The 26,571-nt window shown below is 40.1% G+C and overlaps 2 protein-coding genes across 3 annotated transcripts in view; one reads left to right on the forward strand and one right to left on the reverse strand.

Moving 5' to 3' along the window:
* SELENOT (selenoprotein T) overlaps positions 1 to 26,571 on the forward strand; it is a 71,074-nt gene that overhangs the window by 25,488 nt on the left and 19,015 nt on the right. The window lies entirely within an intron of this gene.
* ERICH6 (glutamate rich 6) overlaps positions 22,985 to 26,571 on the reverse strand; it is a 34,073-nt gene continuing 30,486 nt past the window's right edge. The window contains exon 15 of the mRNA XM_012437142.2: positions 22,985 to 23,248. Within this exon, the coding sequence (XP_012292565.2) occupies positions 22,985 to 23,248 (264 nt within the window). The remainder of the gene's footprint in view (positions 23,249 to 26,571) is intronic.

Here is a 26,571-nt window from a genome sequence, read left to right on the forward strand (position 1 = left end):
AGTAAAATTGTGTTTTATACAGATGTATAGAAATTTGGTGTTGAGATCTACTTCATTACTTCAATTTTCAAATTAAAAAAGGGCCTCTCTTGGTTAAGTATCTTGCCCTGGTTATATAGCTTATGGCAACAAAACAAAACAAACAAACCCTACACCCTTGGTGGGGCTTGGGGAAAGCAGAATAACAGCAGAGGACTTTGTTGGAAATTTCTCTAGGTGGGAAGAGAGAAGACAGTAACAAAGCAATCTTACAAATTTAATCTCAATTTCACTTCACATTATGCTTACTTTAGCTAAGATGGGCTGAAATTTTTCAAATAAACTAAAAAAGGCAGGTGTATGTATGTGCAAGAAACACCAGAAAGCCAGTTTACATAATAATTTCTTATTCTAATAGAACTAAATTCAGGCTTCAGATTGACTGGGCCTGTTTCCTCACTTGGAGAGATCCTTCTCCAAAAGCAGGTTTATAAATTGCAGTTCTTCAGACCACTTATCCTGTTCACTGATTACGTGATTAGAAGAATTGCGAACATATACAGAGATTACCAGCTGTGTGTCCTAGTCAAGGTGGTTACCTCACGTAAGTTTAAAAACAGCACACCCAGCCGGACGCAGTGGTTCATGCCTGTAATCCCAGCACTTTGGGAGGCTGAGGTGGGTGGATCACCTGAGGTCAGGAATTCAAGACCAGCCTGGCCAACATGGTGAAACCCCGTCTCTACTAAAAATACAAAAATTAGCTGGGCGTAATGGTGCACGCCTGTAGTCTCAGCTACTTGGGAGGCTAAGGCAGGAGAATTGCTTGAACTTAGGAGGCTGAGGTTGCAGTGAACTGAGATTGTGCCACTACACTCCAGCCTGGGTGACAGAGCAAGACCATCTCAAAAAATCAAAAGCAAAGAACATCATACCTGCCTCTCAGCTGCAGATTGGATCATGTGTTCTTTCAATGTTCCTGCAGCTTTCATATGGTAAAATGCTGTGTTCAACTAGATCTCAACTTTGGTGAAGCACTAACCTGCATGGGGACATGGCCTTATGTGGCCCATTACAAAACACAATTTTGTTGATGTCTCATTTTTAAAATTCATGCCAAGAATCATTTTATTTCAAATTGGTTGTTGTTAGGTATAATTTAAAAAATTTATTTTATTGTTTTTAACTCCCTAAATCTTTTTTTTTTTTTAATTGCATTTTAGGTTTGGGGGTACATGTGAAAAACATGCAAGGTTGTTGCATAGGTGCAAACGTGGCAGTGTGATTTGCTGCCTTCCTCCCCTTCACCTATATCTGGCATTTCTCCCCATGCTATCTCTCCCCAACTCCCCACCCCCCCGCTGTCCCCCCACTCCCCCGCAACAGACCCCAGTGTATAGTGTTCCCCTCCCTGTGTTCATGTGTTCCCATTGTTCAATACCCATCTATGAGTGAGAACATGCGATGTTTGATTTTGTGTTCTTGTGTCAGTTTGCTGAGAATGATGGTTTCCAGGTTCATCCATGTCCCTACAAAGGATGCGAACTCATCGTTTTTGATGGCTGCATAATATTCCATGGTGTATATGTGCCACATTTTTCCTGTCCAGTCTATCATTGATGGGCATTTGGGTTGGTTCCAGGTCTTTGCTATTGTAAACTGTGCTGCAATGAACATTTGTGTGCATGTGTCCTTATAGTAGCACGATTTATAATCCTTTGGATATATGCCCAGTAATGGGATTGCTGGGTCAAATGGAATTTCTATTTCTAGGTCCTTGAGGAATCGCCACACTGTCTTCCACAATGGTTGAACTAATTTACACTCCCACCAACAGTGTAAAAGTGTTCCTATTTCTCCACATCCTCTCCAGCATCTGTTGTCTCCAGATTTTTTAATGATCGCCATTCTAACTGGCGTGAGATGGTATCTCAATGTAGTTTTGATTTGCATTTCTCTAACGACCAGTGATGATGAGCATTTTTTCATATGCTTGTTAGCCTCATGTATGCCTTCTTTTGTAAAGTATCTGTTCATATCCTTCGCCCATTTTTGAATGGGCTTGTTTGTTTTTTTCTTGTAAATCTGTTTTAGCTCATTGTAAATTTTGGATATCAGCCCTTTGTCAGACGGGTAGGCTGCAAAAATTTTTTCCCATTCTGTTGGTTGCCGATTCACTCTATTGAATGTTTCTTTCGCCATGCAGAAGCTGTGGAGTTTGATTAGGTCCCATTTGTCTATTTTGGCTTTTGTTGCCAATGCTTTTGGTGTTTTTGTCATAAAGTCCTTGCCACGCCTATGTCCTGAATGGTTTTGCCTAGGTTTTCTTCTAGGGTTTTTATGGTGTTAGGTCTTATGTTTAAGTCTTTAATCCATCTGGAGTCAATTTTAGTGTAAGGTGTCAGGAAGGGGTCCAGTTTCTGCTTTCTGCATATGGCTAGCCAGTTTTCCCAGCACCACTTATTGAACAGGGAATCCTTTCCCCATTGCTTGTTTTTATCAGGTTTGTCAAAGATTGGATGGTTGTAGATATGTTGTGTTGCCTCTGAGGCCTCTGTTCTGTTCCATTGGTCTATATCTCTGTTTTGGTACCAGTACCATGCTGTTTTGATTACTGTAGCCTTGTAGTATAGTTTGATGTCTGGTAGTTTGATGCCTCCCGCTTTGTTCTTTTTGCTTAGAATTGACTTGGTTATGCGGGCTCTCTTTTGGTTCCATATGAAGTTTAAGGTGGTTTTTTCCAGTTCTGTGAAGAAGGTCATTGGTGGCTTGATGGGGATAGCATTGAATCTGTAAATTACTTTGGGCAGTATGGCCATTTTCACGATATTGATTCTTCCTAACCATGAACATGGAATGTTTCTCCATCTGTTTGTGTCCTCTCTTATTTCGTTGAGCAGTGGTTTGTAGTTCTCCTTGAAGAGGTCCTTTACGTTCCTTGTTAGTTGTATTCCTAGGTATTTTATTCTCTTTGTAGCAATTGTGAATGGCAGTTCGTTCTTCATTTGGCTCTCTTTGAGTCTGTTATTGGTGTATAGAAATGCTTGTGATTTTTGCACATTGATTTTGTATCCTGAGACTTTGCTGAAGTTGCTTATCAGTTTCAGATTTTGGGCTGAGATGATGGGGTCTTCTAGATATACAATCATGTCATCTGCAAATAGAGACAATTTGACTTCCTCCTTTCCTAATTGAATACCCTTTATTTCTTTTTCTTGCCTGATTGCTCTGGCTAGAACTTCCAGTACTATATTGAATAGGAGTGGTAAGAGAGGGCATCCTTGTCTAGTGCCAGATTGCAAAGGGAATGCTTCCAGTTTTTGACCATTCAGTATGATATCGGCTGTTGGTTTGTCGTAAATAGCTTTTATTATTTTGAGATACGTTCCGTCAATACCTAGTTTATTGAGGGTTTTTAGCATAAAGGGCTGTTGAATTTTGTCGAAAGCCTTCTCTGCATCAGTTGAGATAATCATGTGGTTTTTGTCTTTGGTTCTGTTTATGTGGTGAATTACATTTATAGACTTGCGTATATTGAACCAGCCTTGCATCCCCGGGATGAATCCTACTTGATCATGGTGGATAAGCTTTTTGATGTGCTGTTGTAATCGGCTTGCCAGTATTTTATTGAAGATTTTTGCATCTATGTTCATCATGGATATTGGCCTGTAGTTTTCTTTTCTTGTTGAGTCTCTGCTGGGTTTTGGTATCAGGAGGATGTTGGTCTCATAAAATGATTTGGGAAGGATTCCCTCTTTTTGGATTATTTGGAATAGTTTCAGTAGGAATGGTACCAGTTCCTCTTTGTATGTCTGGTAGAATTCGGCTGTGAACCCATCTGGACCTGGGCTTTTTTTGGGTGGTAGGCTCTTAATTGCTGCCTTGACTTCAGACCTTGTTATTGGTCTATTCAGGGTTTTGACTTCTTCCTGGTTTAGGCTTGGGAGGAGGCAACTGTCCAGGAATTTATCCATTTCTTCCAGGTTTTCTAGTTTATGTGCATAGAGTTGTTTGTAATAATCTCTGATGATGGATTGAATTTCTGTGGAATCTGTGGTGATATCCCCTTTATCATTTTTTATTGCATCTATTTGGTTATTCTCTCTTTTCTTCTTTATTAGTCTGGCTAGTGGTCAGTCTATTTTGTTGATCTTTTCAAAAAACCAGCTCCTGGATTTATTGATTTTTTGTAGGGTTTTTCGTGTCTCTATCTCCTTCAATTCTGCTTTGATCTTAGTTATTTCTTGTCTTCTGCTAGGTTTTGAGTTTTTTTGATCTTGCTCCTCTAGCTCTTTCAATTTTGATGATAGGGTGTCAATTTTAGATCTCTCCTTTCTTCTCATGTGGGCACTTATTGCTATATATTTTCCTCTAGAGACTGCTTTAAATGTGTCCCAGAGATTCTGGTATGTGGTGTCTTCGTTCTCGTTGGTTTTGAAGAACATCTTTATTTCTGCCTTCATTTCATTGTTTATCCAGTCAACATTCAGGAGAAAGTTGTTCATTTTCCATGAGGCTGTGTGGTTCTGGGTTGGCTTCTGAATTCTGAGTTCTAACTTGATTGCACTGTGGTCTGATAGACTGTTTGTTATGGTTTCCATTCTTTTGCATTTGCTGAGGAGTGATTTACTTCCAATTATGTGGTCAATTTTAGAGTAGGTGTGATGTGGTGCTGAAAAGAATGTATATTCTGTGGATTTGGGGTGGAGAGTTCTGTAAATGTCTATTAGGTTTGCTTGTTCCAGGTCTGAGTTCAAGTCCTGGATATCCTTGTTAATTTTCTGTCTCGTTGATCTGTCTAATATTGACAATGGTGTGTTGAAGTCTCCCACTATTATTGTGTGGGAGTCTAGGTCTCTTTGTAAGTCTTTAAGAACTTGCCTTATGTATTTGGGTGCTCCTGTATTAGGTGCATATATATTTAGGATCGTTAGCTCTTCTTGTTGCATTGATCCTTTTACCATTATGTAATGTCCTTCTTTGTCTCTTTTGATGTTTGTTGCTTTAACGTCTATTTTATCAGAGATGAGAATTGCAACTCCTGCTTTTTTTTGCTCTCCATTTGCTTGGTAAATCTTCCTCCATCCTTTTATTTTGAGCCTTTGTGTATCCTTGCATGTGAGGTGGGTTTCCTGGATACAGCACACTGATAGGTTTTGGCTTTTTATCCAACTTGCCAGTCTGTGTCTTTTGATTGGGGCATTTAGTCTGTTTACATTTAGGGTTAATATTGTTATGTGTGAATTTGATCCTGTCATTTTGATGCTAGCTGGCTGTTTTGCCCATTGGTTGATGCAGATTCTTCATTGTGTTGATGCTCTTTACCATTTCGTGTGTTTTTGGAGTGGCTGGTACTGGTTGTTCTTTTCTATGTGTAGTGTCTCCTTCAGGAGCTCTTGTAAAGCTGGTCTGGTGGTGATGAAATCTCTGAGTACTTGCTTGTTCACAAAGGATTTTATTTTTCCTTCACTTATGAAGCTTAGTTTGGCTGGATATGAAATTCTGGGTTGAAAGTTCTTTTCTTTAAGGATGTTGAATATCAGCCCCCACTCTCTTCTGGCCTGTAGGGTTTCTGCTGTGAGTCTGATGGGCTTCCCTTTGTGGGTAACCCGACCTTTCTCTCTGGCTGCCCTTAGTATTTTCTCCTTCATTTCAACCCTGGTGAATCTGACGATTATGTGCCTTGGGGTTGCTCTTCTAGAGGAATATCTTTGTGGTGTTCTCTGTATTTCCTGGACTTGAATTTTGGCCTGCCTTGCTAGGTTGGGGAAGTTTTCCTGGATAATATCCTGAAGAGTATTTTCCAGCTTGGATGCATTCTCTTCATCACATTCAGGTATACCTATCAAACGTAGATTAGGTCTTTTCACATAGTCCCATATTTCTTGTTGACTTTGTTCATTCCTTTTTACCCTGTTTTCTCTAATCTTGCCTTCTTGTTTTATTTCATTGAGTTGATCTTCGACCTCTGATATCCTTTCTTCTGCTTGGTCAATTCGGCTGTTGAAACTTGTGCATGCTTCGCGAAGTTCTCGTGTTGTGTTTTTCAGCCCCATCAATTCACTCATATTCCTCTCTAAGTTGTCCATTCTCGTTAGCATTTCGTCAAGTCTTTTTTCAAGGTTCTTAGTTTCTTTGCATTGGGTTAGAACATATTCTTTTAGCTCACGGAAGTTTCTTATTATCCACTTTCTGAAAGCTGATTCTGTCATTTCATCACACTCATTCTCCATCCAGTCTTGTTCCCTTGCTGGTGAGGAGTTGTGCTCCCTTGTAGGAGGAGAGGTGTTCTGGTTTCCGGTGTTTTCATCCTTTTTGCGCTGGTTTCTTCCCATCTTTGTGGATTTATCCACCTATCGACTTTGTAGTTGCTGTCTCTCTGCTTTTGGTAATTTTAAGTCTGCAGAACTCATAAACCCCCTTTCTTCCCCCCAGGTGTTCTGTCCCAGGGAGTTAGGGCTTTATGATTTTCCGCTGTCTTGCTGCCGTTTTCCCTGCCCACAAGGTGGCAGCCTAGTCACACGCAGCCTGCAGAGGCTTCGCTGAGCTGCTGTGGGCTCCGCCCAGCTTCCGTGTGAACTTCCCTGCAGTGCTGTTTATATGGGTGTAGTTAGAACTGCTTCCGCTATGTTGGCCCGCCCCTGTAGTGATGGAGTCTCTGTGGTGGCGGGTTGCCTTGGTTACTGCAAATTGCCCTGGGGAACTGCAGGGTATTTCCGTAATGGAGGACACCCCTCCTCCACAGAGCTGGACCGTCCTGGGTTCAGTTGTGTTTCCCATGGCGCGTTTTTGCCCGGGAATCTCCTGGCTTGACTCCCCGTTTCAGCTCCCCATGCTGGCTTAGAGGGGACTCAGTCTCGCTCACTCTGCACAGGGAGCCACTGCCCCAGCGCAGGTCAAGCGGCCGCGCCGGTCAAACCAGTGGCGCTGGCGACCCGTGGGGCTCCTCCGCCTGTGAATCTCCTGGTCTGTGGGCAGTAAAAATCCGTCTGGAAATGTGGCATCCGCTCACCCTCTGCACTTTCTCTCGGAGCTGCAATCCTGAGTTCCTCCTAACTGGCCATCTTGGATCTCTCTCTCTTAACTCCCTAAATCTTTAAGCAAAATGGATGCTCAGGAAATGTGTTTCTCCTGAGGCTGCATGTAACCCCTATTCCACTGCATCTTATTCCCCATGGGTGTGGGGGTTTTATATGTGTGGACAGCATCTTAAGAAATACATTATAGAGTCATCTTCAAATTTTTGTAAGTTTTCTATGTAATCTGCAGTACAGCCTTACGCTTAAGGATTATTGCAGTAACAGAAGATGTGTTTCAGGAACTTTGTATCTGGAATACACATGTGGGAAGATGGGAAATGAAGATGTGAGTTTTAAAATAATACACAAAGCTACAATACCAAAAAATTAATTAAATGCTATACAAAGTAATGACAAACATGCTGAAAACAGTGTTGGGGAAGGCTAAAATGGTGGTTCTATAAACATTGACTGAATGAACATAATTAAGACAGTGGGTCTCACATGGGGTTTTACTCTCCAGGCTCCTGCAGAATGGCCTCTTTGGTCCTGTAATGGATCCTGTTCTTAACTACTATCTCTAGCTGGGACCTGGGGTGGAAGAGTCTGATCGTAATCAGTCCCCAGATGGAGAGAGGGCAGTGCTTGTTTCCTAGCCACCCTGAAAGGCTGAAAACTATTAAGGGGGCTTAGTGTCATTTCAAGCGGTCTCCTTTGCCTTTGTGGGTAGTTTTTCCATATTTATGCTTAAAACAAAGGAAGCCTTTCATTCCAATAATAAAATAAAAGGCTAAATTCAAGGTGATAGACATTTTAGTGGGAAAGATTGTCAAGGATAACAAACCAACAAAGGGAAATAGCTCTTATTAGATCTTTTCTTCTTTTGATTAGAGAAAAAAGCTAAAGAACTATTTTTGGGGTTTGAAGTGGCTAGTGGACTACTCCAGAGGACACAGAGAGGGTTCACAGTGTTTTCTAGGGCACTTCCTGTTTTCTTTGAACTTTGTGGGAATGTGAAGCTGTGGTAAGAAGCAACTTTGAAATGTGACCAAAAAAAAGACTGGTTTTCGTATCCTTTGTTTTTTTTCTTTCAAAGCATTTGTATTAATGAGTTGGATGGTAAGAGGTGATTAACATTCCAGACCAGTAGATTTCAGAAATGTCTTACGACAGTGAAAATAACTTGTGTTAATCCTCTGGGCTTTCACCTTTACTTAGGCTGTCTGAGGGGTGGGAAATAGCTTTGGAATCTGAACTGAGGACCAAGCAAATTTAGTTCGAAAGTCAATCCTATTTAATTTTCCAACTTCTCCAGAATATTGTTTCCATTTAGCTTCTTGAGAGCATTTCTGGAGGGATTGGGGGTGGGGCAGTAAAAGTTGTGAAGTTGTGTGGCACAATTCCTGCATTCAGGGTGCATACGGTATAGCAGAGAAGAGAATCACAAAAATGCTACAGCAAAATCGATAAGCTTCATGAGAGCTATAGGAGCAGGAGGGGACATTGGTTCTAGATCCTTCAGTATATAATTTTCCATAAATGGGCAGTGCACAGGAGGAGCAGCACTTCAAGGGTGAGAAAGCAGAGGCATAGGTTTTTTTGTGATAATTCCTATAGGGAAGCGGGCTGGACCATAGTTTATATCAGTGGGGTGGAGGGAGATATGCTGGAAAACAGGCTGTGGGCATTAGCTGAGGTGAGGAATTGGACTGCATTCTATGGATAGTAGCCAAGGAGAGTCTCTGAGCTGATGAACCGTAAGATCAGATCTGGCTTTTAGGGGTGAATCTGTCTGCACTGAGGATTGGTGGGCAGAGAAGAGGATAAAGAAGTAGAGGTTCTAACAAAAGCATTCTGGGCACTCTCAGCATCACATTCCTTGGATTAATAATTTATAAGTAATATATTCAATTTGAAAATTAATGTCAACTTTTGTGATTACATTCCTTTGTATCCTTTGAATTTCACTTTAGAGTTCAGTGTCATGCCGAAACCTGTACTCTATTAGAATTACCCTTCTTAAATCTAGTTTCATTTCTACAATTTAGCTTTTAAACTTCGGGTATCATTTAAATTTTTTTGGTATCTATTTTCTGCTCATTGGCTAAGGAACCTTTTTCCTGCCCTGAGAATATGAGATTCATTGCAATTAAAAAGCCTAGTGGTTTAGTGTGATTATTCCTTCTTGTTTTTCTGAGAAGCCATCCATGTCTTTTGTGGACCACTCAATCCTGACTTTGATCTTTAGGGACAATACACTGTATGTCCTGTGAGTATCAGGAAGGACACTGATCCTAGATATTCACTTAGGGGATGAATTTTCCTCATTCCAAGGAAAATTGTATGATAGAAGTTAAACTGATTACCCTTGTGGACTGAATGAGAACCTCCATATTCTCATTCAATACAAGCATGAATAGGACCTAGACATCTTATCTTGCTGAACTCTAGCAAGGCATATGGGCTGCCTGGTATACAGTACATAGGATGCTCCCTCCCACCCCAGCCAAGATAGCATGAGGCACTTGTCCTTCTCTGGGAAAATAATAAGCAGTGACTGCAGATTTCTCAAGGGTCCCTTATGATAGAGTTGCAATTCCCCATTCTTTTTCCCTTCTCAGAAGTTTCTGAAACTCATTTAGTTAAAAGATAAAAAAACACCACATTGCAAAAGGATTTGTTGAAGTAATTGGGACCTGACTCACCTTCCTGATACAAATAACTAGAAGTAGACAAAATATGTGAAACAACTACTCTCGGAAATTGGACAACAGGCAGTTCAGGGCCTTGATCCCCAAGAGAAAAACAAAGGAACTACACAAAATCTTGCGTTTTCTCCTTGGAGGCTGTATTAGTTAGCTAGGGCTGTCATAACAAAATACCACTGATTGGGTGGCTTAAACAACAGAAACTTATTTTCTCACAGTTCTGACAGCCCGAAGTCCAAGATTAAGGTGTTGCCAGGGTTGGTTTCTTTTTAATTTTTTAAAATTTTTGTGACAAAGTCTTTCTCTGTCACCCAGGCTGGAGTGCAGTGGTTTGATCATAGCTCACTGTAGCCTTGATCTCCTAGGTTCAAGTGATCCTCTTGCCTCAGCCTCCCATGTAGTCAGGACTACAGGTGTGTGCCATCACCCAGCTAATTTTTTTTATTTTTAATAGAGGCGAGGTCTTGCTATGTTGCCCAGGCTGGTCTTGAGCTCCTAAGATCAAGCATTCCTCCTGCCTTGGCCTTCCAAAGTGCTGGGATTATAGGCGTGAGCCTCTGTGCCTGGCCAGGGTTGGTTTCTGATAATGGCCTAATTTTTGTAAAGACAGGGTCTTGCTATGTTGCCCAAGCTAGTCTCAAATTCCTGGCCTCAAGTGATCTACTTTGTCCTCCCAAAGTGCTGGGATTACAGGTGTGAGCAACTGAGCCTGGCCAAGGGGGCACTTTTTAGACTAAGGTACATAGAGGGGAATCCCAAGCAGAGTACAGTCATCTCACTGAGTTGAAGAAGCAGATTGGAGTTTAAGAAGGTGATTTGGAATCTACAGGACAGACAGCTCTAGAGGAGGGAGCTATGCAGAGAAAGAACTCCACAAATCTGCACAGGAGTTTCTTTGAGTATTGCTGAAATCCCACGAGCTAGGTATACTTTGCCTTATGCATCTCTTCTGTCTGGCGGTTCCTGAATTGTATACTTTGTAATAAACCAGAAAATTTTAAGTAAAGTGTATCCCTGAGTTTGTGAACCATTCTAGCAAATTATTGAACTTGAGAAGAGGGTTATGGGAACCCCGATTTGTGTCTGATTGGTCAAAAGTATGGGTGGTCCAGGACCTGCAACTGGTGTAAGTGGGAACGGTCTTGTGGAACTGAATACTTAACTTGGTGGGATCTGACACTTACTCCAGGTAGATAGTGTTATTAATAGAAATAAATGGAATGTTAGGACACTCAGCTAGTTACTGTGGGAACCCTTCCTCCCTCAACACACACATTTGATATCAGAAGTACAGTGTGAGTAGGGAAACAATATAAATAATTTTTAAAGCATTTTTTACTTTTTTATTTTTAAATTAGAAATACAGATGCAATCTTGCTGTGTTGCTCAGACTAGTTTCCAGCTCCTGAGCTCAAACAATCCTCTTGCCTTAGCCTTCCAAAGTGCTGGGATTACAGGTGTGAGCCACACCCAGCCGAGAAAGTTTTCCTTTATGATTTTAAAACTTTTTCACTTTGAAAGCCTCGTAGTGATCCAGAAGTAACCCAATAGCCTCACAGAATAAAGTTGTAGATCCATTGACAAAAATAACAGAATTTGACACTCCTCAATGTAGAATTTGCAGTGTTAATCCAGTAAAAAAATGACGAAACATAAAAGCAGAAAATATGAACCTTAGACAGAAGAAAAATCAGTAAATAGAAACCAACCCAGAGGCTACGTGGTGACTCATGCCTGTAATCCCAGCACTTTGGGAGGCCGAGGTAGGTGGACCAACATGGCGAAACCCTGTCTCTATTTTAAACATTTTGAAAAATTAACTTTAATTTAAAAAAGAAACCAACCAGAAGTGACAAAGATGATGGAATTAGCAGACAAGGATTGTAAAAGTTTATATATATGTGGTCAGATATTTAAAGAAAAATAGGAATAGAATAAGAGAAATTGAATAAAAAAAGAACCAAGTGAAAGTTCTAGAATTTAAAATACATTCTTTTATATGAATAATTCACTGAGGCTTAACAGAAGATTAGATACTGATAAAAAGATTTGTGAACTTGAAGAGAATAAAAGAAACTATGCAAATGGAAGAAAGACTGAAAAATCAGCAGACTATCAGTGACCTGTAGACAGCAGTCTGAGCTATAACTTACAGATAATTAGAATCTTAGAGGAGGCAGGAATCAGAAAAAAATATTTGAAAAATAATAGTGAAAAATATTCTGAAATTTTAAAAAATAGAGACAGGGCCTCACTATGTTGCCTAGGCTGTTCTTGAACTCTTCCGCTGCAGCGATTCTCTTGCCTCAATGTCCTGAAGTGTTGGGATTAAAGGTGTGAGCCACCGTGCCTGATCATTTTAGAATTTTTTCATTGAAATGTAATTCACATGCCTCACATGCTAATTCACCCATTTTAAGTACGCAATTTGATGTTTTTAAGTATATTCACAGGTTTGCGTAACCATCACTGCCACCTAATTTTAGAACATTTTTGTCCTACCTAAAACAAGCCCCTCCAATTACCATAGTCAATTTTAGAATATGTTTATAACTCAAAAATGAAAGCCTGTGCCCTTTGGTTATCACTTTCCTATCCTGGCATCCCTGTAGCCTTAAGAAATCTCAAATCTATATTCTATATCTACAGATTCGCCTATTCTGAACAATTCGTATAAATTAAATCATATAATATGTAGAATTTTGTGTCTGGCTTCTTCTACTTAGTGTATTTTCAAGGTTCGCCAATGTTTCATTTACTAACACTTCATTTTTTAATTGCAAAATAATATTTCCATATATGAGTATAGCACATTTCATCAGTTGGTAGGCATTTGGGTTGTTTATTTTTATTTATTTATTTTTTTAGAGACAGGGTCTTCCTATGTTGCCCAGGCTGGTCTTAAACTCCTGGGATCGAGCAATTCTCTCACTTTAGCCTCCCAGTGTGCTGTGATTATAGGCATAAGACACTGTGACCAGCCAGGTTGTTTCTTTTGGGCTCTAAGAATAGAATAGTACTCCCGGCCGGGCACGATGGCTCACTCCTGTAATCCTAGCACTTTGGGAGGCTGAGGTGGGTGGATCACCTGAGGTCAGCCTGGCCATCATGGTGAAACCCCATATTTAAAAAAAAAAAAAACAAAAAAATAAAAAGAATCGTACTCCCATCAGGCACAGTGGCTCACATCTGTAATCCCAGCACTTTGTGAGGCCAAGGTGGGCATATCACTTGAGCCCAGGAGTTTGAGACTAGCTTGGGCAATATGGTGAAACTCTGTCTCACCATATTGATAAGATAAGGATGTTCGCTCTCACTCCTCCTATTTAACATAGTACTGGATGTCCTAGCCAGAGCAATCAGGCAAGAGAAAGATATAAAAGGCATTCAAACAGGAAAAGAGGAAGTCAAATATAAAAAATAAGCCAGGAATGGCAGCACACACCTGTAGTCCCAGCTACTTAGGTTTGGGGTAGGGGCTGAGGCAGGAAGATCACTTGAGCCCAGGAGACTGAGGCCGCAGAGAACCCTGATCGTGCCACTGCACTCCAGCCTGGGTGACAGAGTGAGACCCTGTCTCAAGAAAAAAAAAAAAATAGTGCTCCCAAGAACCATAGCATATACATTCTCATATGCACAAAGAACATACTCTAACCACATGCTCAGTCACAAAGCAAATCACAATAAATTTTAAAAAATCGAAATAATACCAAGCATCTTCTTGGACCACAGTGGAATAAAAATAGAAATCAATACCAAGATGAATTCTCAAAACCACACACATACATAGAAATGGAACAATTTACTCCTGAATGACTTTGGTAAACCACAAAATTAAGGCAGAAATCAAAAAAATATTTGAAACAAATGAAAATAGAGACATATACTGAAACTTCTGGAATGCAGGAAAAGCAGTGTGAAGAGGAAAGTTTATAGCACTAACCTACATCAAGATGATAGGAAGATCTCAGATTAAAAACCTAATGTCACACCTAAAAGAACTAGAAAAACAAGAACAAACTAAACCCAAAGCTAGCAGAAGAAAAGTAATAACTAAAATCAGAGCAGAACTAAGTGAAATTGAGACCCTGAAAAACCATTCAAAGATTAACAAAATGAAAAGTTGGTTTTTTTGAAAGGATAAATGAGATTGATAGACCACCAGCTACATTATGAAAGAAAAAAAAAGGAGAAGATATAAATAAGCACAGTCAGAAATGACAAAGGTGATAGATATTATAACCAGTCCCACAGGAAGATTCTCAGAGACTATTATGTACATCTCTATCTGCACAAACCAGAAAATCTAGAGGAAATGGGTAATTCTCTGGAAGCACACAACCTTCCTAGATTGAACCCTGAAGAAATTGAAACACTGAGCAGACTAATAATGAATTACAAAATTGAATCAGTAACAAAACCTACCAACCAAAAACAGCCCTGGACCAGATGGAATCATGCCTGAACTCTACTAGATATACAAAGAGCTGGTACTAATCCTACTGAAACTATAAGAAAAAAGGAGGGATTCCTCCCTAACTCATTCTGTGAAACAAGTATCATTTTTTTTTTTAACCAGTGTCATCCTGATACCAAAATCTGGCAAATACACAGCAAAAAAGAAAACTACAGGCACTATTCCTGAAAAACAGAAAAATCCCTGACAAAATACTAGCAAATTGAATCCAGCAGCACATCAAAAAGAAAATTCACTACAATCAAGTGGGCTTTATCCATGGGATGCAAGGATGTTTCAACACATGCAATTCAGGTTAAGTACAGTGGATCACACCTGTAATCCCAGCACTTTGGGAGGCTGGGGTCAACGGATTGCTTGAGTCCGGGAGTTTAAGACCAGCCTAGGCAATATGGTGAAACCCCATCTCTACTAAAGATACAAAAAATTAACCAGGCATCGTGACATGTGCTTGTAGTCCAGCTACTCAGAAGGGTGAGGTGGGAAGATCACTTGAGCCTAGTAGGCAGAGTTTGCAGTGAGCCAAGATCTGCCACTGCATGCCAGCCTGGATGAGACTGAGACTCATACCAGATGGGCAAAAGTTGGACACATTCCCTCTAAGAACTGGAACAAGATAAGGATGTTCGCCCTCACTCCTCCTATTTAACATAGTACTGGATGTTCTAGCCAGAGCAATCAGGCAAGAGAAAGATATAAAAGGCATTCAAACAGGAAAAGAGGAAGTCAAATTATCTCTCTTTGTTGATGACATGATTCTACACAAAGAAAATTCCAATGATTCCATGAAAAGACACCTAGACCTGATAAATGACTTCAGTAAACTTTCAGGATATAAAAAAAACAATGCTCAAAAATCAGTGGCATTTCTATACACCAATAACATTCTTGCTGATAATCAGATCAAGAATGCAATTCTATTTACAATAGCTACACACACACCCAACACAAAAATACTTAGTAATACATCTAAGGAGAGGAAAGATCTCTACAAGAACTAAAAAACACTGCTGAAAGAAATTATACATGACACAAACAAATGGAAAAAATATTTCATGCTTATGGATTAGAAGAATCAGTATCATTAAAATGTCTATACTGTCCAAAGCAATCTACAGATTCAATGCAATTCCTATCAAATTACCAATGTCATTTTTCACAGAATTAGAAAAAACTATTTTAAAATTTATATGGAACAAAAAAGAGCCCAAATAGCCAAAGAAATCCTAACTAAAAAGAACAGCCACACAGGCATCACATTACTTGAGATGTTTTTCTTTTTTAATATAAGTCTTTACATCTACAAATTTTCTATTGAGCACTGCTTTAGCTGTGTCCTGTGTTCTGGTATATTGTGTTCTGTTTTCATTTATCTGAATATATTTTCTACTTTCCCTTGTGATTTCTTCTTTGGCCCATTTGTTAGTTAGGAATGTATTGTTTAATTTACCATTTACAATAGCATCAAAAACAATAAAATAGGAATAATTTAACAAAGGAGATGAAAAATCTGAAAACTATAAGATATTGATGAAAGAAATTGAGGCATTAGCTGGGCATGGTGGTGGGCTCCTGTAATCCCAGGAACTGTGGGGACTAAGGCAGAGAATTGCTTGAACTCGGGAGGCAAAGGTTGCAATAAGCCAAGATCGCGCAACTGTACTTCAGCCTGGGTGACAGAGTGAGACTCCATCTCAAAAAAAAAAAAAAAAGAAATTGAGGAACACATACATAAATGGAAAGATGTCACATGTTCATGGATTGGAAGAATTAATATTCTTAAAATGTTCTTAGCTTCCAAAGAGATCTGTAGATTCAATATTATCAAAATGCTGATGATATTTTCCACAGAAATAGAAAATAAGCAGTTCTAAAATTCATAAGGAACCAAAAAAGACTGAATATCTAAAGCAAACTTGAGTTAAAAGAACAAAGCTGAGGCATCATACTTTCTGGTATACAAGGAGGAAGCTATAGTAATCAAAATGTAATTTATATAAAAAGAGACACAGAGACCAATGGAATAGAACCGAGCGCCTGGAAATAAACCCATTCATACATAGTCAACTGATATTTGAAAAGAGCATTAAGAATATACAATGGGCCGAGTGTGGTGGTTCACGCCTGTAATCCCAACACTTTGGGAGGCCAAGGTTGGCAGATTGTTTGAGGCCAGGAGTTTGAGAAATACGATCCCTATCTTACACCACTCACAAAAATTAACTTGAATTACATTAAAAGTTTTAATGTAAGACCTGAGAATATCAAACTCCTGTAAGAAAACATAGGGAAAAATCTCCTTGACATTGGTTTTGGCAACGATTTTTGGATATGACACCAATAGCACAGACAACAAAAGCAAAAATAAACAAGTGGAACTACATTAAAATGTTTCTACCAGCAAAGGAAACAACCAACAAGGCAAGCTACAGAATGGGAGAAATATCTGCAAACCATATATCTGCTGAGAGGCAAGCATCTAAAACATATAAGGAGCTCACACACCTCAATAACGACAACAACAAAACCCAAAACAATCTCATTAAAAATGGGCAAAGAACCTTAACAGACATTTCTCCAAAGAAGACATACAAATAGCCAAGTACAGAAAAATAGTGCTCCATGTCACTAAAGATCAAGTAAACGCAAATCAAAACCACAATGAGATGTCACCCCACTCATTACGATGAGTATTAACAAAATGACAAAAGACAGCTATTGATGAGGATGTGGAGAAAAGGGAACCCTCGTGCACTCTTGGTAGAAATGTGAATTGGTACAACCATTATGGCAAATGGTATTGAGGTTCTTCAGAAATTAAATTAAAACTGTCATATAATCCAGCAATCCCACTTCCAGGTACATATCAAAAGGGAATGAAATCAGTATCCTGAAGAGATATCTGCACCCCCATATTCATTGCAGCATTATGCACAATACCCAAGGTATGAAATCAACTTGTGTTCTTTGACAGATGAACAGATAAATAAAATGTGGTATATACTGATACAGTGGAATGTTACTCAGCAATTAAAAAAGGAAAGTCTTAAACCATTTGTGACAGTATGGATGAACCTTGAAGGCATTATGCTAAGTGAAACAGTTCAGACAGAAAAGACAAATACTGTATGATCTGAAATATGATCATATATTTGAGCAATCTGAAAAAGTCCAAGTCATAGAAATAGTAGAACGGTGGTTGCCAGGTGTTTAGGAGTGGGTGAAATGAGAAAGATGTTGGTCAAAAAGTACAAACTTTCAGTTATAAGTAAGTTATAGGGATTTAATGCACACATGATAACTATAGTTAATAATACAGTATTAAATACTTGAGATTTGCTAAGAGAGTAGATCTTCAATGTTTTCACCATACAAAAAAATTTTAACTGTGAAGTGATGTCCATATTAACTAACTTGATTGTGGTAATCATTTCACTATATATATATATATATTTTTAATATATATATATAAAATATATAAAAGATTATCAGGTTGTATATATATAAAATTATCAGGTTGTATACTGTAAATACATACAATTTTATTGATTATACCTTAATAAACTTGGAGGATGGGGAATGACAAACCTATCTCCACCCCAACCAATTTATTTTTATTTTTTTAGAGACAGTATTTGTCTATGTTGCACAGGCTGGTCTTGAACTCCTGGCTTTAAGTGATCCTCCTGCCTTAGCCTCTAATGTGCTGTTATTACAGATGTGATGTCTGGCCAACATGGTGAAATCCCCGACTCTACTAAAAATACAAAAATTAGCCAGGCATGGTGGCAGGTGCCTGTAGTCCCAGCAACTTGGGAGGCTGAGGTAGGAGAATCACTTGAACCTGGGAGGTGGAGGTTGCAGTGAGCTGAGATTGTGCCACTGCACTCCAGCCTGAGGGACAAGAGCGAGACTTTGTCTAAAAAAAAAATTAATTATTTTTTAAATAAACTAGTACTAAATTTACTGTGAAAATGAAAATCCTAACAGTTTCACAGGATATTTGTTTACAGTTTACTAACAAACAATGTGCATTTAAGTTTGTTGGCTTATTTTGCAGTTTTTAATAGAGTTTTTTTACTTCCTATCTTTCAAAATTATTATTGGCAATGACTAATTCCCCTGCATGAAATTTAACACACATACACACACACGGAGAGAGAGAAAGGACTGGAAAGAGATTGAGCACAATATTAATGATGGCTATCTGGCCTGGTGCTGTGGCTCACACCTGTCATCTTACCACTTTGGGCAACCAAGTTGGGTGGATCACTTCAGGCCAGGAGTTCGAGACCAGGCTGGGCAACATGGAGAAACTCTGTCTTTACTAAAAATACAAAAATTAGCCATGCGTGGTGACATGTGCCTGTAATCCCAGCTACTTGGGAGGCTGAGGCACAAGAATCTCATAAACACAGGAGACGGAGGTTGCAGTGAGTCGAGACTGTGTCACTGTACTCCAGCTTGTGTGACACAGTGAGACTCTGTCTCAAAAATAAAACGATTTGTCATTTTTTTTGAATTATTCAGTTCCCTTAAATAAGTCTAGCTGCCTTGAAATATGACATTGATAGATAGATAGATGATAGATAGAGATATGTTTTCAACTTGGGAATATTTTCATTTTTAATAATTTTTAAAAGAAGCAATGTGAATTTCTTATAAATCAAAGAACTGTAAATCAAAGAAAATGTAAACCAAATTAAGTGGCTGAAGTGAGTCTCAATCATTTTAGAGGTTTATTTGCCAAGATTGTGGATGTGCCTGGAGAAAAGGAGCACAAAACCACAAAAAGCATCAATGACCCATTCTTTTTCCAAATAAGGTGTGAAATTTCAATATTTATTTATTTATTCGAGACCAAGTCTGACTGTGTCACCCAGGCTGGATCCACTGGCCTCAGCCTCCCAAAGTCCTGGAATTACAAGCATCAGCCAGTGCATCAGGCCTGAGATTTCAATATTTAAAGGGGAAAGAGCAAATAGTAGGGGAAAGAGGAAGGAAAAAAAGAGGGAGAAAAAAAGAGGAAGGAATAAAAGGGCCAAACGGTTGTATATTTTGAGTCTTTGATCAGCATTCACTGAATCTACATTTTACATGGGAAAGGAGGGGATAGAGGAATAGTCAGTTATGCATTCATCTCATGCTTGTGGATCTGCATTTTTACATATGATAGAGAGTAGAGGAAGCAGTCAAATGTGCATCTGTCTCAGGTGAGCAGAGGGATGACTTTTTCCTATGCCTGTGATGAGAAGCTGTTAATTTACATTGTCAGGGTGACATTCAGTGAAGCTGTTTTAGGGTAAAGATCTTGGGACCCAAAAAGAATTTCCTTTTGATGGCCTGGCGTACACCTGTAATCCCAGCACTTTGGGAGGCTCTGGCTTGCAGATCATGAGGTCAGAAGTTCGAGACCAGCCTGGCCAATACGGTGAAACCCTGTCTCTACTGAAAATACAAAAATTAGCTGGGTGTGGTGATAGGCACCTGTAGTCCCAGCTACTTGGGAGGCTGAGGCAGGAGATTTGCTTGAACCCGGGAGGCGGAGGTTGCAGTGCGTCGAGATTGAGCCACTGCACTCCAGCCTGGGCGACAGAGCAAGACTCCATCTCAAAAAAAAAAAAAGAAAGAAAGAAAGAAAAAAGAATTTCCTTTTGAGTAAATTTTGAGGGAAGTATGTAGCCTTTTCTCTTTGTAGCTATCTAATTAGGAACAAAATAGAGAGCAGTTTTGTGTGACTTAGTTCTCAAGCTTGACTTTTTCCTTTGGCATAATGAGTTTGGAGTCCTGACATTTTTATTTTTCTCTCACACTCTTATTTACATGTCATAAATTATCATTTGATAAAGTAAATATAATTCAGATAGGCCAGGCACAGTGGCTCACGCCTGTAATCCCAGCACTTTGAGGCCGAGGTGGGTGGATCACTTGAGGCCAGCAGTTCGAGACCAGCTTGGCAAACATGGTGAAACCTCCCTCTTTAAAACAAAAAAATTCAAATAACATTCTGGCATTAGACGTGAAGCAACATGATGAAAGACGTCCCGTTATCCTGCTTAATCTCAACCAGTCAAGGCCTTGTTCAGTATTTACTATGGGCTCAGCACCCCAAAAGTGGTTTTTAATGATGTACCAAAACAGATTTCACTTAGGGCTTTGTTGGGATGTGTCCTTATATGCAAATTTTTAGCGCTATTCTGATACATTTTAGCTCAATTATTCTACTATCTATCTCACTTGATAGAAACTAAAAGTTTACTCATCAATGAATAGGAAGAGGCTAAAGGCAAAAATGAAAAAAGAAAAAGAGAAAGACTTTAATGTAGATTAAGATGTGAATCTAGGAAGCTCTTTTTCACAAGGATAGCAGTGGGAAATGGCAAGAGTGAAAATAAAAAATAAAACGGAATCCTCAGTATTAACAAAATTCCTAGAAAGAAGGCTAACTAAAATCAGGAAAAGAAAGAAAGAGAAGTTAATGGATTAACAGCAAGAACTAGGTCCCCAACTCCCAGCAGCTCAGCCTCCCTGGAATACTCTATCCTTCCACTTACTCCTTTCTTTTCCATTCCCTCTTGTATTTCCCCAGGTCGCTCTTAGCAAGGAAACAATATAATTTGACACTAAGTCTTGAAAGGTGGGTAGGCCTAATTCCTCTTATTATACACTAGCACCAAATTTGGAATTCAGTGTAAGGCGTGTCCCCGAAACTACATTTCACCCTCTCCCAAAGAACAGAGAGTTGAGAAGTAAGTCTCAGAAAGTGCAGGAGCTACAGAGTTCTGGCACCCTTCTATGTCTTAAGGGTCCTCCACCTCCAACTCTCAACTTTGCTTTCTGTTCTGAAGCAACCCTATCATTCAACTGGCTGAGGTGGTAGGATCACTTGAGCTCAGGAGGTCAAAGCTGCAGTGGGCTGAGATTGAGCCACTGCACTCCAATCTGGGTGCCACAGCAAATCCCTGTCTCAGAATAATAATAATAATGATAATGATAAAAGGCATTCTTGTGTTATTATGCTGGGTGCAGTGGCTCATCTGTAATCTCAGCACTTTGGGAGGCCATGTTAGGAGGATTGCTTGCACCCAGGAGTTCAAGACCAGCCTGGGCAACACAGTGATATAGGAGTTAAAAAGGAATTATTTAGGCAAATAATGAGGGTAATGACGTCCTGTAAGGTTTTCCTTTTAATGAAAAGCAGCCCCCAAAACATTTTCTTTTGTAACAAAGAGCGGCCTGTAAAATTGAGCTGCAAACATAGACAAGCAAACTGGAAGCTTGCATGGGTGAATGCTGGTAGCTGTGCCAATGGGAAAAGGCTCCCTGGGACTAGGCATGTTCAAAATGGTGGCTCCATCTTCCCTTCTCTATGCTAGCCACGTGTAGACTAAGAAGCAGCCAGGCAAAGATCCCATTTACATAATAAGATTAGAGTGGGGCAGCCAGTTTCCCTGTGCATTATGCAAAGGTCACACCTGATCCAACCAATCCAATGTGCCCTATGTAAATCACACACTGCCTCCTCAAGCCTGTCTATAAAATCCGGTGCCAGAAGTCCCATTCAGGCTTCTCCACTCATGTTTCTCTTTCTTTTGCCTATTAAACCTCTGCTCTTTTTTTCTTCCTTTCTTTCTTTCTTTCTATTTATTTATTTTTTTTGAGACAGAGTCTCACTCTGTTGCCCAGGCTGGAGTGCAGTGGCCCAATCTTGGCTCACTGCAACCTCCACCTCCTGGGTTTAAGTGATTCGAGTAGCTGGGACTACAGGCATGCGCCACCACGCCCAGCTAATTTTTGTATTTTTAGTAGAGATAGGGTTTCACCATATTGGCCAGGGTGGACTTGAACTCCTGACCTTGTGATCCGCCCACCTCAGCCTCCCGAAGTGCTGGGATTACAGGTGTGAGCCACTGCGCCCAGCCTAAACCTCTGCTTTTAAATTCACTCCTTGTGTGTGTCTGTGTGCTTAATTTTCCTGGCATGAGGCAACGAAACTTGGGTATCACCCCAGAAAATGATATTGCTTCAACAGTGAGACCCCATCTCTGAAAAAAAAAAAGATTGTAAACCAGTAATGCTCAGAATGTGTTCTAAATTGGTAATATAGTATATTCCTTGGTATTTTGGTCATTTTGTACACTTTTTTTGAATCCGCCCTGTATTAGTCAGGGTTCTCTAGAAGGACAGAACTAATAGGATAGATGTATATATGAAGGGGAGCTTATTAAGGAGAATTGACTCACACAATCACAAGGTGAAGTCTCAAACTGGGCCTTTGGCAAGCTGAGGAGCAAGGAAGACAGTCTGAGTCCCAAAACCTCAAAAGTAGGGAAGCCGACAGTGCAGCCTTTGCTCTGTGACTGAGACCTGAGAGCCCCTGGCAAACCACTGGTGCAGGTCCAAGAGTCCAAAAGCTGAAGAATTTTGAGTCAGATGTTTGAGGGCAGGAAGCATCCGGAACGGGCGAAAGTTGAAAGCTGGAAGACTCAGCAAGTCTGCTCGTTCTGCCTGCTGCCTGGTTTATCCTAGTTGTGCTGGCAGCTGATTAGATGGTGCCCATCCAGGTTGAGGGTGGGTCTGCCTCTCCTAGGCCACTGACGCAAACGTTAATCTCCTTTGGCCACACCCTCACAGATACACCCAGAACAATACTTTGCATCCTTCAGTCCAATCAAATTGACACTCAATATTAGCCATCACACTCCCGATCCTCCCACCTACACTCAATATCAGCCAGCAAGCTCCTGACCCTTCCACCCATAAAAACTCAACAAAACAAATGAAAGCATCATCATTCTTAATTAAATTTCTTCACTTATTATATTTGTTATTGTCTTCATTATATCTTGCCTTATACCAGAACTGTGACAGAGGGCAATTAGTTTTAGAGAAAGTGAAGAAAGGTAGGAGGGTGGCTTTAATTTTTCCCAAACCTGGCTTGAGGGAAAATTCACACATCCTTCCAGTTTGTGAAACAGGCGACGGATCTTTATTAAACTGGCCAGCAGAAAGAGGTCATCTCCACTCACGTATCGGAGGATTGGAATCTCCTCAGGGTTTGGTAGCTTTTCAGCAAAGAGAAAGAGAAGGAAAGTCAGTCCAGGAGTGGAACTGGGGCGGTGGGAGGAGCCGAGCCATGGCACTAATGTGGGGTTGGATTCCCTGATGAGGGTCCGCTCTAATTCATCTGTAAGCAGGGGTGGTGGTCTTATTCTAATCTGAATGAGAAAAGAGCTGAAACCCTGTGAAGACTTGAGATACCAAATGGAATCTGGATACCTTCAAAAGCTTATAATTTATTCAAGTGAATTAACCAGCACCTACTGAGGGGATCACAAAGATGCCTCAGACACAGTCCCTTGCCTGGACAGTGCCCAGTGCGGGAGGTAGGACAAGTGCTGGTCTGAAGGCTGGGTGCTCACCAGGAAGGCACTGAGGAGGTCAGTTTTCCGAAGAGAAGTTAGGACTGGGAAAAACTACAACTCTCTTTACTGCTGCTAAATGTGCCCTACCTCCAGGAGGCCTTTCCAAATTAACCTCTCCATTACCCCTCTTTGGCCTCTCCTCTCCCCACTCCCTCACAGCTTTTGATGGTTCAAAGCTGGTGTTGTCTCCTTGTAGCTGCAGAAACCTGAATGGATTTGCTAGGACAGTCTTACCCGAGGTGTTTTCAGTCTATAGCTTCAGGGCCAGCCTAGGAGGGGCATTTAGCCTCTGTGGGGCAGGTTAAATGAAAGAACCCTCTGCAAGCTGAGTGACCACTTACCTGCAAAAGATGCAAAAACTTACAGTTTCATTTCTGCATTTCACTCTTCCTTCCATAGAAAGGAAGGAATCGAGGAAGGAAAGCATGTGAGATGGACAAAGAACAAAGAATAGGCCAGAATCTTTAAACCCAAATCTCATACAATGACAGAAAACTTTTTACAGATTAAGTCAATGATGGCTCTAATAAGAAAACTTTCTCCCTATGTTGCCCAAGCTGGTGTCAAACTCCTGGGCTCAAGTAATGCTCCCGCCATGGCCTCCCAAAGTGTTGGGATTACAGGCATGAGCCACCGTGCCTGGCCTGTGTTAAATTTTTAATGCCTTCTTAAAAATCCAAATGGATATATTGAAGTGGAATCAGAGACTTGCAAGTTTTGGGTTCATATGAGATCTACCTGGAGATACAAATTAAAGGGCTATCAGCATGTGGATGATATTTAAGAATGTGGAACTCAATGAGATCATCTGGGAGAGAGTATACAGAAAAGTCAGCCTGAGGACAAGCTCTGGGTTCCTCCAATATTAGAAAAAGGGGAGGTGAAGAGTAATCAGGCCAGAAAAATGAGAAGAAACCGCCTGTGAGGTACAAGGAAAATCAGGGGAGAGTAGTCTCTTGGAAGCAAGGGAAGAAATGAATCCAGGAGAAGAGATCATCTTTGTCTATTGCCACTGAGAAGTCATTAAATTTCATATAAATTAACTACAGTATGTATGAAATATGTAGCAATTTAAAAAATAAAATAGACTTCCAATATTCTTCAAAATGTAGACACCAAAAAATCTTCAATACTCATTAAGTGGGAAACAAAATCAAATAGGAGCCCCCCCCAACAATACAATCTATATATTATCTAATTTTTATTTTTTAAAAAGATGTATAAAATAGGCTGGGCATGGTGACTGACACCTATAATCACAATACTTTGGGAGGCCCAGGCAGGTGGATCACCTGAAGTTAGGAGTCTTAGACCAGCCTGGCCAACATGGTGAAACCTCGTCTTACTAGAAATACAAAAATTAGCTGAGTGTGGTGGTGCACACCTGTACCCCCATGTACTCAAGAGGCTTAGGCAGGAGAATCGCTTGAACCCAGGAGGCAGAGGTTGTTGTGAGCTGAGATTGTGCCACTGCACTCCAGGCTGGGCAACAGAGTGAGAGTCCATCTCAATTTTTAAAAAATGTATAAAATAATTTATAAGTACGTAGTAAGGAGAAAGATACACACTAAATTTTGGGTGGTGATTGCTTTGGGGAAGGGAGTTAGAATAGAAGAAGAAATGAAGGGAATCTCATTTTTTTAAAAAAAATTATATTTCCGTATGTTGAAATCTTTAAATATAAAAATATATTCACAAGTCACTCTTGTAATTAAAAAAAAAAAAAACCTAAAGGGTGATTGTGAGAACAATGAGAAAAGTAAAAAATTTTAATAATGAACTCTTCCTTTTGCATCAAAATAACTCTTTTTTGATTAAAATTAATTTCTAAGTGAGAAGAGGAAGGGAGGTGGGGGGTGGGGGAAAGAAGTGGGGGGAAAGAGAGAGGAGAGAGAAGTATTTTTATGTTTTAGGCAAGAGTGTATTTACTATGAATGTAATGTAACCAAAGGAGGCTATGCTGCAGATTTCTAACCAAGAAAGAAGTTTGTCTGGAGCCTAAACATTTGACTGCAGTTGCCAGACTTACTGAAAGTAACTGTACATTGTAGACCCTCGCTCTGTGTTGCCTGAATCTGAAATCTCCCCTTTGTTTGTTGGTCTTGAGATATTCCTTTCTGTGTTGATTACTGAGATTCTATTTCCTCACACTGAAAAGTTGAAGGCACCTTTGAAGCTATGTCTTCCTTTAAAAATCAATGAAACAGGACTGGTGTGGTGGTGCGCACCTGTAGTCCCAGCTACTTGGGAGGCCGAGACAGGAGAACTGAGACAGGAGAATTGCTTGAATCCAGGAGGTGGAAGTTGCAATGAGCCGAGATCGCACCACTGCACTCCAACCTGAACTACAGAGTGAAACTCCACCTCAAAATAAATAAATAAATAAATAAATAAATAAATAAATAAATAAATAATAGATGAAACAGGCCGGGCGTGGTGGCTCACACCTATAATCCCAGCACTTTGGGAGGTCGAGGCAGGTGGATCACTGAGGTTAAGAGTTCGAGACCAGTCTGGCCAACATGGTGAAACCCCCTCTCTACTAAAAATACAAAAATTAGCCAGGTGTGGTGGCAGGCGCCTATAGTCCCAGCTACTTGGGAGGCTGAGGCTGAAAGAATTCCTTGAACCCGGGAGGCAGAGGTTGCAGTGAGCTGAGATCACACCACTGCACTCCAGCCTGGGTGACAGAGCAAGAGTCTGTCTGAGAAAAAAACAAAAAAAAAAAGAAAATCAAGGAAACAAAGGTCCTCAGAGTTTAAGGGCCTTGTTTGAAGTGACACACGATATGTGTTATTTATGTATATAGCTATACATCAACCTCTATTTATATCCATCTATACATCTATATTACTTTATTTAGTGCCAAGCACCACCGTTAGTACTTTGCATTCTCATCAGATCTTCACAGCAATCTGTAAGGTTGGAATCATTATTCCATTTTATGGATAAGGAACTGAAGT

Source organism: Aotus nancymaae, unplaced genomic scaffold, assembly GCF_030222135.1.
Source record: "Aotus nancymaae isolate 86718 unplaced genomic scaffold, 86718_ANA_hifiasm-v0.15.2.pri h1tg000019l, whole genome shotgun sequence".
NCBI classification, from domain to species: domain Eukaryota; kingdom Metazoa; phylum Chordata; class Mammalia; order Primates; family Aotidae; genus Aotus; species Aotus nancymaae.